Source organism: Pelodiscus sinensis, chromosome 6 (assembly GCF_049634645.1).
Source record: "Pelodiscus sinensis isolate JC-2024 chromosome 6, ASM4963464v1, whole genome shotgun sequence".
Classification (NCBI taxonomy): domain Eukaryota; kingdom Metazoa; phylum Chordata; order Testudines; family Trionychidae; genus Pelodiscus; species Pelodiscus sinensis.
In genome coordinates, this window is record NC_134716.1 from 57,088,064 (window position 1) to 57,102,419 (window position 14,356).

General features: G+C 40.7%; 1 protein-coding gene across 6 annotated transcripts in view; it reads right to left on the minus strand.

Moving 5' to 3' along the window:
- DMXL1 (Dmx like 1) overlaps positions 1-14,356 on the minus strand; it is a 136,172-nt gene that overhangs the window by 106,893 nt on the left and 14,923 nt on the right. For 4 of the 6 annotated variants that reach the window (XM_006134494.3, XM_006134492.4, XM_075931962.1 and 1 more), the window contains exons 2-5: positions 10,733-10,858; positions 4,651-4,728; positions 2,892-2,970; positions 1,964-2,096 (exon numbers count right to left, since the gene is read on the minus strand). In XM_006134494.3, coding sequence (XP_006134556.1) covers positions 1,964-2,096; positions 2,892-2,970; positions 4,651-4,728; positions 10,733-10,858 — 416 coding nt within the window. Of the gene's footprint in view, positions 1-1,963; positions 2,098-2,891; positions 2,971-4,650; positions 4,729-10,732; positions 10,859-14,356 lie in introns of those variants that run through there. The other 2 variants (XM_075931964.1, XM_075931963.1) reach the window with 1 other exon arrangement.

Below are 14,356 nucleotides of genomic sequence, written 5' to 3' on the forward strand. Positions count from 1 at the left end.
TCTTTCCCCCCTCCTTTGCTGTCTTTATCTGATAGAGGCAGCAACGTGGCGGGAAGCAACTAATCGACTCAACTATCCAATAAGCATTTGCTTTTCTTTGTTAGATGTCTATCTAACCTGCTCTTAAATATCTCCAGTGATGAACATTCCACAACTTTCTTAGGCAATTTATTCCAGTGTATAATCACCCTGACAATTAGGTAGTCTTCCACAATGTCCAACCTAAACCTTCCTTGCTACAATTTAAAACCACTGCTTATCATCAGAAGTTAAGGAGAACAATTTTCCCCTCTCCTCCTTATAATACTCTTAAGAACTTGAAAGCTGCTATCATGTCCCCATTCAGTCTTCTCTTTTCCAAACTAAAACCCAATTCTTTGTCTTCCTTCATAGGTCATGTGTTCTAGACCGTTAACCATTTTTGTTGCTCTTTTCTGGACTCTCTCCAATTTCTCCACATCTTTCTTGCAATGTGGTGCCCAGAACTGGACACAATACTCCAATTGAGGCCTAATCAGTCCACAATAGAGTGGAAAAATTACTTCTCATGTCTTGCTCACAAGTCAGCAATGAGGAAATTATGGATACTAGGGTCAGCATCCAGAACTTGAACTTTCTTGTGAAGTTTTCCCCCCCCCCGCCCCATTCCTAAGATGGGACAGAAACATCCATCCTTCTTTGGTATCAAAATGTCTAGAAGAATCTGTCCCCTGATTTCTTCTGAAACTTCCTCTCTGACTACTGATTCCAAAATCAAGTGAACCTGTGTTTTTAGCAGATTCTTGAGAAAGATGACCTTCAATATGAATTAAAGGGGAGAGGTGACAAGGGAAGGATGATTCTGAATTATTTGGAATAATCCCCTTACTATTTCTAGAATTTATTTGCCTACTGTGGAGACACCGTTGCTGAAGGAACGGCAAAATAAGTCCAGGATGGATGGGTGAAATTGAACTGCAAAGGAGCAAGCCCCACAACCTTCTGTGGAAGACAAGTGTGTGGTCTGACTATCATTCAGATGGAACCTTGAAGCTCTCTCTCCTCTACTGCAGTTGAGTAAGAGGTCATAGGTACATATATTAATGCATGTACATGAAATACAAAAGATGAGGATGAAGAATATTACTGTCTACTATATAAGGAGCTCTGCATCTTTTCCCAGAGGTTTAACAGAGCCTTAGCAAACTAACTACTACGCTACTATCCTTCTCTAAGACTACAATCATTCTTGCACTAAACAAAAAATTGTCTTCAAACAAATTCTTCCACAGATGCTCTAGTTTCATAAGATAATCTGTGCAAAACATGTCATATCAATTTGATGGCTGAATCAACTGGCCTTGAAGCAGTGTCTAAAGGACCAACTCAAGTTTTTGAACATATTTAGCTGTATCCTTTTGCTATTATTGTCCTTGACAAATAAGACATTTGATGTTGTCGAACCAGAGTCCTGATTTACAGATGTGCCTGGAACTAAGATACAACTACTGACGACGCATAGGTATGTAAGGTTTTGTTTTCACTCTAGGAGAAAAGGATAGTATCTGTATCAGTATCTTGGACTACTCTTTTATTCCTGAGGTGTTATGAGCATATGAAGGCCACTCCCCGAACCAACAGTTACACAATTTGAAGATTTGGAAGCAAACACCTGAAGTATTAAGGGCAGGAGTCAGTTTTCACACTCTTTGCAAGTTCTTGTTGTGAAATTGATGTATATTGTACATTGTGAAAGAGTGCTTTCTCCCCCCCGCCAAGCAAGCAAGGCAATGCAGGAAATATAGCAAGAGACACAACTCTGAAATCTTGGCTGCTTCCCTTCTGGATCTATATGTGACTGAACAAATAAAAACGGATAAAAAAAATAAACTAAGGTGAAATTTTCATCTGGGAAAAAATGGTCTACAAGAGAAGTCTATGTTGCATTTATTCAAGTTTTATACTTTGTAAACTTGCTTCTTACTTGCATTGCCAGATACGCTGCCAGTCGCCAAAGCTAACATCTGTTTTTTCAGGATTCCCATCTTCAGATTGGTTTTCCAAATTAATATTGGACCAAAGTTGCAGACAGCTGGAACCAGTCAAGAGACGAGTTCCTACAACCAAAAGTTTAAAATTATATATAAACACATACAAATCAAATCATGAGGCATAGTTTTTAATACTGAAAAGGCCAACTAGTCGGTACCACAAACATTGACAGTTTGTTATAGGAGTCGTAACATACTATAAATAGTATCGCCTTTTCTTTACACAAATCAAACTACTGCAATGGGGTATAATCCTGCAAAGTGGCGAAAGCAGCAAAACTTTGTTAGATTAGATCAACTTTACAAAAAATAGACCAAATTTATTTTTACATTTTAAGTCATGTTTTGTTTAATGTGGACATCTGTCATCCAAATACTTAAAAACAGACTTGTTCTACTCTGTTTCCAAACTAAGTTGTCTTTTGTTGAACAAATGCATCTAAGCAGTTCTGCAAGAATACAATTATGCTAATATTTTGAAAGAACAGTATATGCAATAATGAGGGAAAATTACAAGAGTTATCAATCCTAGCACTTTGTTATCATGATCCCCAATTGGGGCCACGGATGAAGTGTTCAGATATTCTTCTTTCATGCACATTTTTAATGCCACCCTTCCACCTTTCTTTAAAGCAGACAGCACAGGACACTGAGTATAGGACAACATATTACTGGTTTGCTGAGATGACAGAGATGCAAATAAGTTTTCACTTAAAAGAACATATTCACAACACTCTCCTGATCATCCTGGACATATTCGGTTTCGCTGCATCAAAAAGAAACCATCCCTTCTCCCCCACAAAAGTCAAAATTAACATGTGATATTAAACAATTAGAAGTTTTATTTAAATATGTCCTTACCAGTGGGATCCCATGTTATATTATGTGCTATAGAATCCAGTAAAATTTGACCACTCTTCTGCCACTGGTAATATATCCCCTACAATCAAAAGAATTAGCACACTTTATGAGATTAAGTGAGATATTTACTAAATACTTCTTAGACTGGAATTCAACTTTATTAAAGGAATTAATTGATAAGACAAGGTTATACAAGTCACAGCTATAATCTTATGTTTCAAGAACTATGAAGAGATACAAAATACCTAAAAATTGAGACACTCGCCGCTTGATTTGTTAAAAAATTAGAATTTAAATACATTAAAAGATTAATAACTACCTATAACATTAAATTTTATTCTAGTATTAGTGAAAACTAGCCTTTTTAAGCTAATTTTGCTCAGCATTCAGAATGGAGTAATGAAATGGAGTTTCAAATGAAATATCTTCCATATGCACATCATCTTTTACAAAGTGTAGGAAATCTACTTCGCCTGGAAAAGAGCTTCCTGATTTACCCACAGGTATTATGTATGTCTTAGGAAGTTCATGAAGCAAGCATAATTCAGAAAGATTTCTTAAATTCCCTAACATGATAGGAAATTGTGTTGCAACCCCTAAAAGCCACACAGTGTGGTGGAATACACACAAGGTGAAAGCTACATCTGCTGTGTTCTATTTGTGCCCTTGTTATCACCTTAATACTTATATGGCATTTTACAAAGGCTTGGTAAGACTCAATATTCCTGTAAAGTAGACTATGAAAAGTGGGCTCAGAGTTTAAGTAACCTCCTCTAACTCACGTAAATTAGCACGTAGAAGAGATGTGGATGTTAAAATCCTGATTAACTCAAGGTTAATCCACAAATATGCCCACACCAAAGTAAGTTACACTATAAAGAATGTGAGTGTACAGTTTTTAACATCCTTCATAAAACCCTCTGAAATCTAGAGATATACTCTAAAAATGGTTTTCAAAATAATAAGAATTTTTTTGAAGTACTTGAGATGCACATGAGCAAAAACAAGCAAAAAGATAAAAACAAGGGTTATAAAACTATAAGCAGCAGGATGTAAAAATATCTGTAAACATATTTACTACTTGATTAAAAGCAAACTTCCCTGTGCACAGGTTATTCCATTTTGAGTTTTCCTGCACCATCTGCTGAGACTGGCCACTGCCAGAGACAGCCAATCATGGATTTGTACAACAAAAATCATTTCATAGGTGAAACAATTACTATGTATGTTTATTATGGAGAAGTCCACTGCATCCCCTTCTGAAGTGTTAAGTTGTATAATAAAATGGCACTCGTATAATAAAGTGGCACTCTTTTCCATATTTTCACACAACAAAAGTCCTATATCCCAATTTTTAACTGGTATCTTCATGAGGCATCAATGACTTCTGCAAGACTCTGGGCAAAGTGGGAGGGCCCACGCTACTGGAAGGGGCAAGGCCTCTGGCAGAAGGGTATGGGGCGAGGGACATCCAGCCCTTCCCTCCTCTGTGCAGCCTAGAGCACATGGTGTGGTGCTCTAGCAGTGATTTAAAGGACCCAGGACTCTGGCTGCCAGTAGCAGTGGTGGCTGCTGGGTGTCCTGGGCCCCTTTGAATCGATGGGCCCCAGAGACAGCTATCCCCATCCTGCCTCCTCTGGGCCTGCTCAACTTGCATATCAGAAAAGGCAACTTCCATGTAATAAAAGTGAACCACAGCAATTATTTATATTTCTCAAGACATCTTGTACAATTCTATTAAGACAGTTCAATCACTTACAGCAGGATGATTGCTCTTCTGTTTCAGGATGGTAACTGGGTCAAAGATACAAATCATATTTCCATAAGAAGCTGCAATCTAAAGTAAAGTTATATAAAACAAAAACAAAACAAATATTAATTTAAAATTGGAGATTCTACTGATGCTATTTTCACTTCATTCTTTGTAAAAATATTTCCTTCCATATTCTTGAGTTCCTAGTTCTATTTTCTTATGAATCAAGTGTCAGAACCTGAGGAACACACTAGAATAATAATTTTAAAAAACCCTTTAAAATATATATTACAAAATGGAAGACAGCTTGGGTCCAGAAATGGGGACCAAGAAATGTATAAACCCATTTGGGGTAGCAAGAGTGGAGGTAAACTTCCTGCATGTTGTCCAGCTAGTGCAGCCCTGATGCAGGCAGCTCTGCAATTAAATTTTAAAAAAATGCATTGTAAAGGTTTAATTAGTTACCTAAAACTACCTTAAATGTACTTGGTACATAAGAAGTTTTATTAAAAAGTTTTCAGATTTTTTTTAAAAGAAACTAATTGTTTAAACAAAAGAAATGTGTGACTTATGAACTATTTGTTTCCCTAAGAATTTACAATAAGTATATTTCATTCTCTCATACTTAGTTTTTATTTATATATTAGAAGTGGAAACAAGCTTTCCAGATCTTTCAACTATTTGTTTGTTTATAACTAGAAGATTTACACAGCGTTGCTTGGGTCCTTCAGGACAGGAGCCTGAGGGGGTGTGTGGGGGTGCAAGATTCAGGGCAGTGGCTTGGGGATGTGGAGGGCTCAGAGAAGGGGGTTGGCAGAGTGAAGGATGCAGGAGTCAGGGATGGGGATGAGAGTTGGGGGATCAGGGCAAAGGCCAGCAGGGCCAAGGGGCAGCTCCCCAGCGATGGCTGCAGTGGGGGCTGCACTAGGTGGCCAGCGTGCATGAAGCTTACTTCCACCCTTGCTACCCTGGTCCCCATCTCTGGACCCATACTGCCTCTTTATGGTCATTACACAGTATAAGTGTCCCTGTTAGAAGCCTCCTCTCTTCCTGCGTTATGGAAAACAATCACATTCCAGGCACATCCCACTGTCCTGGCACAACCAAACCCTTACCTAGCTTGAAGTTATAAGAGAAAGCTGCATACCAAATGTGGTGATCCTAAGCCAACTTTAAAATGTAATTTTTCTTCATTTAATTACATTTACATTTTGGTCTTGACAAGTCACAACTAGAAAATTATTAATCTAGTAAAAAAAATACATAATTCATCACATTCTAATATAATAAAAATGTTAAAAAATAACCTAACGTTAAGCTATAAAATTGTTTAAACTTGTGAATCATAGTATAACTCTCCTGACTGCAAAAGGCATCACCAAAATTTTAGGGCAAAGGGTATATTCAATGGCAAATCAACATATTTTAATGGTTACCAATTACAATCAAATTTCCTTCAGGAAACTGAAGATTGTGTCACATCTAAGTGGCAAGTAAATTTAAACAAAAGCTAGTGGTGTATGTTCTGAGAGGAAAAACCTCCACATTTAAAAAGAAATAAAAAGCCTGCATGAGACTCTTCAAGCAACTTACACATCAGCATGACCCAAAAATGCCAACTATAATTCTGTCAAAGCTGCAAAAACCCTGAAGAAGCCATGTTTTTAAAAACACAGTTCTAATAACTATTTTATCCTACAATTTTCTACTTACCCTTTATAATTACCATGATTATAATTTTGAAAATTGTATACAAGTTTTAGAAATTGTCTGTCCATACATCTGTCAATACGTTTGTTCAAGAACTCCTCAACGGTAAGAGGTAGGACCACTAAATTTGGCATGCAGTTTCCTCTTATTGTAACAAAGCAACGGCCTGGCACAATCAATCCCTGATAATGGGATGTGCATAGAATTTGATCATTTCTCATCAAATACAGAGGGAAAGATCTGGCAGGAGGGACAGTTATACTGCAGAATCACCATAGGAGGGACAGCAAAGGTCCAGATATGGGGACTGGGACAGCTATAACTAGGGATGTAAATGGGTAACAAGTTACCGGTAACCATCACTCTTAATGCGTGGACCATGGTGCTAAGGGCTGACTGCCCTCAGCTCCACCCCTTCTGGGGCACAGAGCCAGCCTCCCCCTCTCCCACTCTGTTCCAGGGCCCATGGTGGCTGTGACCCCTGCCGGCCCACAGAAATGGTGTAGCTTTATGTGGACATGCAACAGCAGACACTCACTAATATGGGAGATTCTGTATAATAATCATAATGCAAATTGCGCACTATACAGGTACAGGCAGTCCCCGGGTTACATATCCGACTTACATCGGATCCCTACTTACAAACGGGGTGAGGCAACCCTGCACTAGCTGCTTCCCCCCTGCAGACCAGGGAGACGCGGAGCGGCTTTTCTCAGCAGACACCTCAGCTTGAGAATAAAGGACTGAGGGAAGTGAGGTGTGGGAGAATAAAACTAAGCTCTGGAAAAATGTTTGGCTAGAGTTTCCCCTACAATATGTACCAGTTCCGACTTACATACAAATTCAACTTAAGAACAAATCTACAGTCCCTATCTTGTACGTAACCCGGGGACTGCCTGTACTCAAAATTGCCTCCTCTGGGAAAGGCTACAGAAGTTGTCAAGACTGAGTACCATATTTGGAAATACAGTCGAACCTCAATGAAGGCTGCCCATAACGCTGAAATCTTTGTAACTGTGAACAAAACAGAGTTCATGCTCCAGAGTCCGCAGTTGACACTTCAGGCCAAGTTACTGTAGCATCTGAGCTCCCTACTTGGTTCCAACATGAGTTTACATGTGTTTTCCTCTTCTCTCCCCCAGACAGGGTCTGAAGGGGGAGGGTCAAAACTGCTTCCCCTCCTGAGAAGAGATGGGGGTGAAAGCTACACAGACCCTATACTGGTTCCTGCTCTGATGGCTCTGGCTCCTTTAGGATGGCAGTCACAGAGTCTTGCTTTAAATGGCTTCTCTGTGTGTAGGCAGTCGAGGGGAATATAGGTAGATATGTCTACCTTTAAGATGCAATACAGTCACAGTACAGTATTTTCTTTTGTCTCTGTTGCTGCCAGTTGCTACTCCTGTTTACTGTAGCGGAGCTGAATCCCAGGGAAGCAATTCTCTGCGCTTTAATCTTTTAAAATTGTTCTGTAATACCTAGCAGCCAAGTATGTTTTACCAAATATATCTTTTTAATTTTGTTAATATAGTCACCTTTTTTAAGGACTGTAATTTAATTCCTGTGTCCTAAAAAAACCAAGAGACTGAAGGTCCACTATTAAAAAATTAAGTGTTTTTCAACCTCTCTCCCAAAGAAGGGATAAAGAGCTTGGGGTTACACCAAGTGTTTTTCCCTTGTCTCAGGGTTGTTGTGTGGTGGCAGCATACCACCTAAGTTCGGGAAGCCTGTGACTTTGGGAAGTAGTTGTATTTTTTTTAAACCAGAAGACTTTTAGAGGCAAGGTATTTAAAGGTCTCTTGAAGGCCCCCACCTTCTGTGCTCAAAGTGCTAGAGCCTGGACAACTTCCAATTTTACGTGGTGTTCAATTGTCAATTAGTCCATAACTCTGGTGTTTGTATCTTTGAGGCTCTACTGTTTAGGACTATTATTTCTATGCGTGTATCAGGGAAGTTAGGCATGTTCCTTGCACCCCTGTAGTGAGGATACTATGGGTGGGGAGGGACTGCTGAATTTTAAAGAAGGCCCATATATCTCTATTAGGTCACTTCTGAAACTTGCCTATGAAAGAAAGGCTTAGTTTGGTCTTTTCACTTCCCCCCCAAACCAAAACTGTAACAGGAATCGTAAGGAGCTCCTTAACATGCTGAAGTTGACAAATCATGATTTAGAACAATCAACCCAATCTGCAGAGTTTCCAAAAATGCATATCCTCTTGGTTGAAATGCTAAATAAAATGTAATCCTCTGAATTTCACAGCAGCCATCTACACTGCACTCACTCAAAGCATAGACTGGATTGTTTTCTAGGTTGTATTGTTGTCTACAATCATAGGTGAAAATACAACAAAAGCACCACACTTTTGCTGGAGACCAAGGAATCATTGAAAAGGCCACATATTTGCTGTTAAATGGTATTTAGTAGGGATGTTATATATCTTATAATTGATTAGTCATGTAACTACATGAAATCTTATCCGTTACATGACTATTTGATAGTCCCCAGGGGTGGGGGAGCCCCCTCTCTATCAGAGGCAGCAAAATAGGGAGGCATGTGGGAGCTGGTCTGCCAGGAAAGCCAGTTTGAAAACCAGACCCCTCCCCCTCCAGTCCCCTGCGCTGCTGCCTCTGATTGTGACATATCTAAGGATAGATCTAAACTACATCCCTTTTTCAATAAAGGGATGTAAATTAGGCGTATCGAAATTGTAAATGAAGCCAGGATTTGAATTTCCCGCACTTCATCTACATAATAGTGGCCGCAGCTTTTTTCAAAAAGCTGCTTTAAAAAAAAAAAAAAAAAAAACCACACGCTGTTGAGACAGGGATCCTTCAACAGAAATGCCCCGTTTCAAAAGATCCTGTAACTCTGTCGAAGGATCCCTGTCTTGACCATGGTTTTTTTCCCCCAAAGAAAAGCCACGGCCGCCATTATGTAAATGAAGCATGGGAAATTCAAATCCTGGCTTCATTTACAATTTCGATACATCTAATTTACATCCCTTTATCGAAAAAAGGGATGTAGTTTAGACGTACCCTAAGTGCTGATAGAGAGGCAGTAGCGTGAGGCGGGGGACAGGGCAAAGCCAATACACTCAGGGAGCCAGCCAGCTTTCAAGCAGGCTCCCCTTCTGTGCTGGCTCCCTGGATTTCCCTCCCCCCGCGCTGCTACCTCTATCACAGGCAATGGCATGGGAGAGGGGCAGGCAGATCCAGTGCTCATGGGTAGCTTTTGTAAAGCCAGCTCCCGCTTCCTCACTCCCCTTGCTGCCTCTGACACAATAGGCAGCCGGCGAGGGGGGGGAGGGTGCATGTATTTGACGAGATTAACTGATGAGCCCAGGCTTGACATGCTTAGTATTTAGAAAACAAGGACAAAAACTGACCTTCTATAGGTTTATTATATTCAAGTAAGTGTTAAAAGCTGGCTCCCTGTGAGCACCTTGTCCTGCAGAGCCACCTCCACGCCCCCCCAACCATTGCTGCAATACTAAAAATGTCAGCGGTTAAACATTGACAAAAACCATGCTTTTTAACATCCCTATTCTCTTTATAAACTTTTTGCATATTTGAAGACATGTATCTGTTCCATGTCTCTAGCTACAGCCTTCTTTTCTGAAAACTAAACATGCAAAATTTTTAGCCTTTCCCCATAGATCATGTTTACTAAACCTCATCTTTTTGTTTTCTTCCTCTGGCTTCTCCAACGTGGACACATTTTTGTCTTGTTCAACCAAAAAACAAAACCAAAACCAAAGCAAACACTGACTTTTTCAATTTGCTAACATTTTTGCAATTTCTTTTTATTCTGTCAAACCAACCATTCCCCACCCTGCTTTCTGAAACAGAAAGTGAACCAGAGTGTCAATTGCCTGACTACTTGAAGCGCACCAATTTCATTGCTGACATCAACTGAAGTCAGACTTAGGTATGGTTAAGGTGTTTATTTACAATACCAATACAACATTTGTTATGCATAAATGAAGACCTAGATACATGGAAGTAACTCTGGAAACCCTAGCACTGTCTAACCAGAAGCTTTTCACCATAACATCATATTCACAAACTGTCAAACATGAAGTCCGAATATACACATTACAGGACTTTCATCACTCACAACCTCTTCAACTATTAGTCAGATTTTCACTATCCTCTTGGTACAACTTTCCGGATTTCATTTGCATGGTCCTTCACTCTGTATGCCATTAATTCCTTATTTGAGGCACTTCTGCTATAATACCTACAGTAAATTAAGTTAATTTGAATACAAGTTATTCCCTTAATCTCCGTGTACTTGTTTGTGCTTAAACTGTAAGCTTCACAACTACCATCAATTAATGCTACATGTGGTCTCAGCATTATTGGTAGGATTACTACATACCTTGCCTTGCTGCATTGAACAGTCCACACATCCCACTTGAATATTTCCATGTTTTGCTCCAGGGATTATTTGTAATCTTTCAAAATCAGTCCCCAGGATAACGATATCACATCCTGATGCATAAGCCTGTAAAAAGAAACCAAATAAGAGATATAGCAAACCTACAGCTATTGACTCATTTCAGATGAGCCAAACAATAATATGATGAAATCATGGTAGCAACTTCCATTCAAGCTTACTTTGCATTAAAATGCTCATTTTGCCATAATTATTCCAGGAGATTTCAACAAATATGCTTTTTACCTTCAATGCTTTTCACCTTTCATGTCATGCCCCCCACCCAACCCCCAAAAAAACCCTGAAGTCAGGAAACAGAGTCAAAGTTGAAAGGTTCTTCTGCTTTATTTTTAATAAGAAACATTTGGAATGTTCTCATACTACTGAAGATAGAAATTGTCAAGTAATTTTAAAGCCCCTCCTTCCCAATAAAATAACCTGTAATTTGCCCGTTTAGGAAAAAAATTGATTTTATTTTTGAATTAACTCTCTGAACACTGGGGCCTTTAAGATCATCTCAAGTTAGGCCAGTAGAGCTAATTTCTGCATAAACATCTGCTGGCTGATTTGAATCAAGCACAATGTTTCATTGAACATGTGTGATCATTATATTTACCCACTGTAAAAAGAGCTTCGCCAGAAAAAATATGCAGTCAGTCCACAACAATTTCATACAGTGCTTTTAAGCAGAACAGTTTCATATAGTGTTTGGAAAAATAGGTTGGACCTCCTTGGTCTAGCACCCTCAGGACCTGACCAGTCCCAGATGAGGGAATTTTCCAGATCAGGGGAGGTCCCTGACACTGGCCTCCCAGAATACGGTCCCTCCCTCTGGCTGGCTCCACTCCAGCCCCACTGCCACTGGGCTCCAGCTCTGTTGCTACAAGGTTTGGGCTCAGCACGCTGCCGCCAGCTGGCTTCTGTCCTGCTTGGAGCTTCCCAAGGACTAGGCTCCATGGCTACCGTGCTGCTTCCGCACCCCACCAGGCCTTCCCAAGTTTGGGGCTCATCGGCTACCCTGCTGTTGCCACACCCTGCCAGGGCTTCCTGGGTATGGAGCTCAATGGCTCCCCCTCCCCCACCGCACTTTCTAGGGCTCCGCAGCTGTCCCACCGCTGCCACACCAATACAGGGTTCCACAAGGATATGGCTTGCTGGTCCCACTGCTGCCCTGCCTGGCTGGGATTCTCCAGGGACGGGGCTCACCTGTCTAATGGTGGGGCTCCCCTCCACTGGACTCCCTGAATGGCTCAGATTCCCAAGTGCTGGGGCTCTCTGGTCCAGCAACATCCATGATCCTGCCGGACCATGAACATTGCTGGACCAGAGAGTCCCGGATTTAAGAGGTTCAACCTGTACTCCTCAAAACATTGGAAAACTAAAAGTTAAGACTGCATAAGTGAATATACATCCAAAGTTTATTCACCATCCTGCGTCATCAGCAGTAATCACCAAAAACCCAACCACTATGCCCCTTTCAAATTTCTAGTACATGCCATGCTTGATTTTGGCAAAAAGAACTGAAGTTATGGAAATGATTTTAGTACAGAAGTTTCAGAATAATCTCCAATTCATGTTGAATAGAACTATAGCAGAATCACATTGACCTGATCTAATTTGGATTGGGGCAAGATCAGATCATCAAAAATTCAGGTAATCCACAGAATGGATGAAGCTGCAGTGCTGTCTAGCAACTGGGTGCAAGCAAGGATTCTGATCTGGAGGACAAGTGTAGGAGGAGCTGCAGGGGGCATGGAGGGGTTTTGATTAGGACTTACAGCTAAATGGGGTTGTGACCTGGGGCAGGGGATTGGAGTACAATGTCCGGGAGGGGGTATATGGGTGCAGGAGCAGGGGTGCAGAGTGTTTGTGTTGTGATTTGGGGTAGAGATGCAGGAGGGGTAGCAGAGGATCAAAGGGGTAGGGAGAAGGAGGTGGGTGCAAGGTGTAGGCTCTGCCTGGGAGGCTCTGAAAGCGGCCAGCTGTGGTGACCATATGCTCTCTGTGCGCTGCAAGACCTGGAGCAGGGAGGGGTTTTTGCATGCTTCCTACATCATTAGCACCGCCAAGGCAGATTCAGTTTTCACTCACTGAGAGCTGCGAGACTGTGCAGCATGCAGACCACCACCCCGCCCCGGCATGCAGCAGAAAACAGGGCATCTACCTGAGGCTCCTGTCATGAATATGAGGGTTAGCCAGCAGCCTGGGGATTAAGGGGTTAACTACACCTAGCCAGGTGGAGAGGCCAATAGGAATGCAGGTGGGACTTTCAAACTGGGACAAAGGAATTTAGGTTTTTTCCTTCCACCTTTTGTCTCTGAGTGAGCTTTCTGCAGCTACAGAGAAGGACAAGCATGTCTCTCTCTCTCCAAGAAACAATTCTTCACTTTCTGTAAGTAGGGTAACGTTTAGGTAGTTTTATTAGGCTTTATTGTTTTAAGGGTTGGGTATGGAATCTGATATCTGGCACTGTTTAAAAGATAGTGATAGAAATGTAGCCATGTTAGTCTGGTGTAGCTGAAACAAAAAACAGGACTATGTAGCATTTGAAAGACTAACAAGATGGTTTAATAGGTGATGAGCTTTTGTGGGCCAGACCCACTTCCTCAGATCAAACAGTGGAAGAAAATTGTCACAACCATATATACCAAAGGATACAATTTAAAAAAATGAACACATATGAAAAGGACAAATCAAATTTCAGAACAGAAGGGGGATGGGGGGAGAAGGGGATGTAAATGTCTGTGAGCTAATGATATTAGAGGTGATAATTGGTGAAGCTATCTTTGTAATGGGTAAGATAATTAGCGGCTTTATTCAAACTTGAGTGTAAAGTGTTGAATTTAAGCATGAATGACAGTTCAGAGGATTCTCTTTCAAGTGAAATCTTAAAAGGCCTTTGAAGCAGGAAACAGGTAATCAAGTCGTTGAGACAATGTCCTTTCTGGTTGAAATGGCAAGAAACTGTTTTTTCTTTGTGATCCTGTCTGATATCTGTTTTGTGGGCATTCATCTTTTGGCGAAGTGTCGAGACGTTTGTCCAATGTACATAGCAGACGGACACTTGAAAGTGTCACAATTTTCTTCCACTATTTGATCTGAGGAAGTGGGTCTGGCCCACAAAAGCTCATCACCTATTAAACCATCTTGTTAGTCTTTAAAGTGCTACATAGTCCTGTTTTTTGTTACAAAGAAAAGCCAAACATCTTTTAAACTAAGTTCTAGGCCCATGGAATTTCTCCATGAGTATATTTTGTTACCTTCCCATCTAGTCATTATGCTTGTAACAGGAATATTGTTGTAATAATAAAAGTTCTTTCTTTTCTTTTTACTAACCTGGCTTTGGTTAATTGTGTGCCCTGATTTTTATTTTAGGGATGAGATTTCCCAAATGATCTTTCCCCTGATTTCTTTATCAACATTTGGATGGTGGCAGCGGAAGTTTTATTCCCAAGATCTAGGGTTTAAGATTTTGGGGGAAGTTTTATACCAAAGCCTGGTAGATAAGGCTTTGGGGTATACTTGCTGGCTCCCACTTCTGCATTTATCATGCCAGAGTGGGGAAGG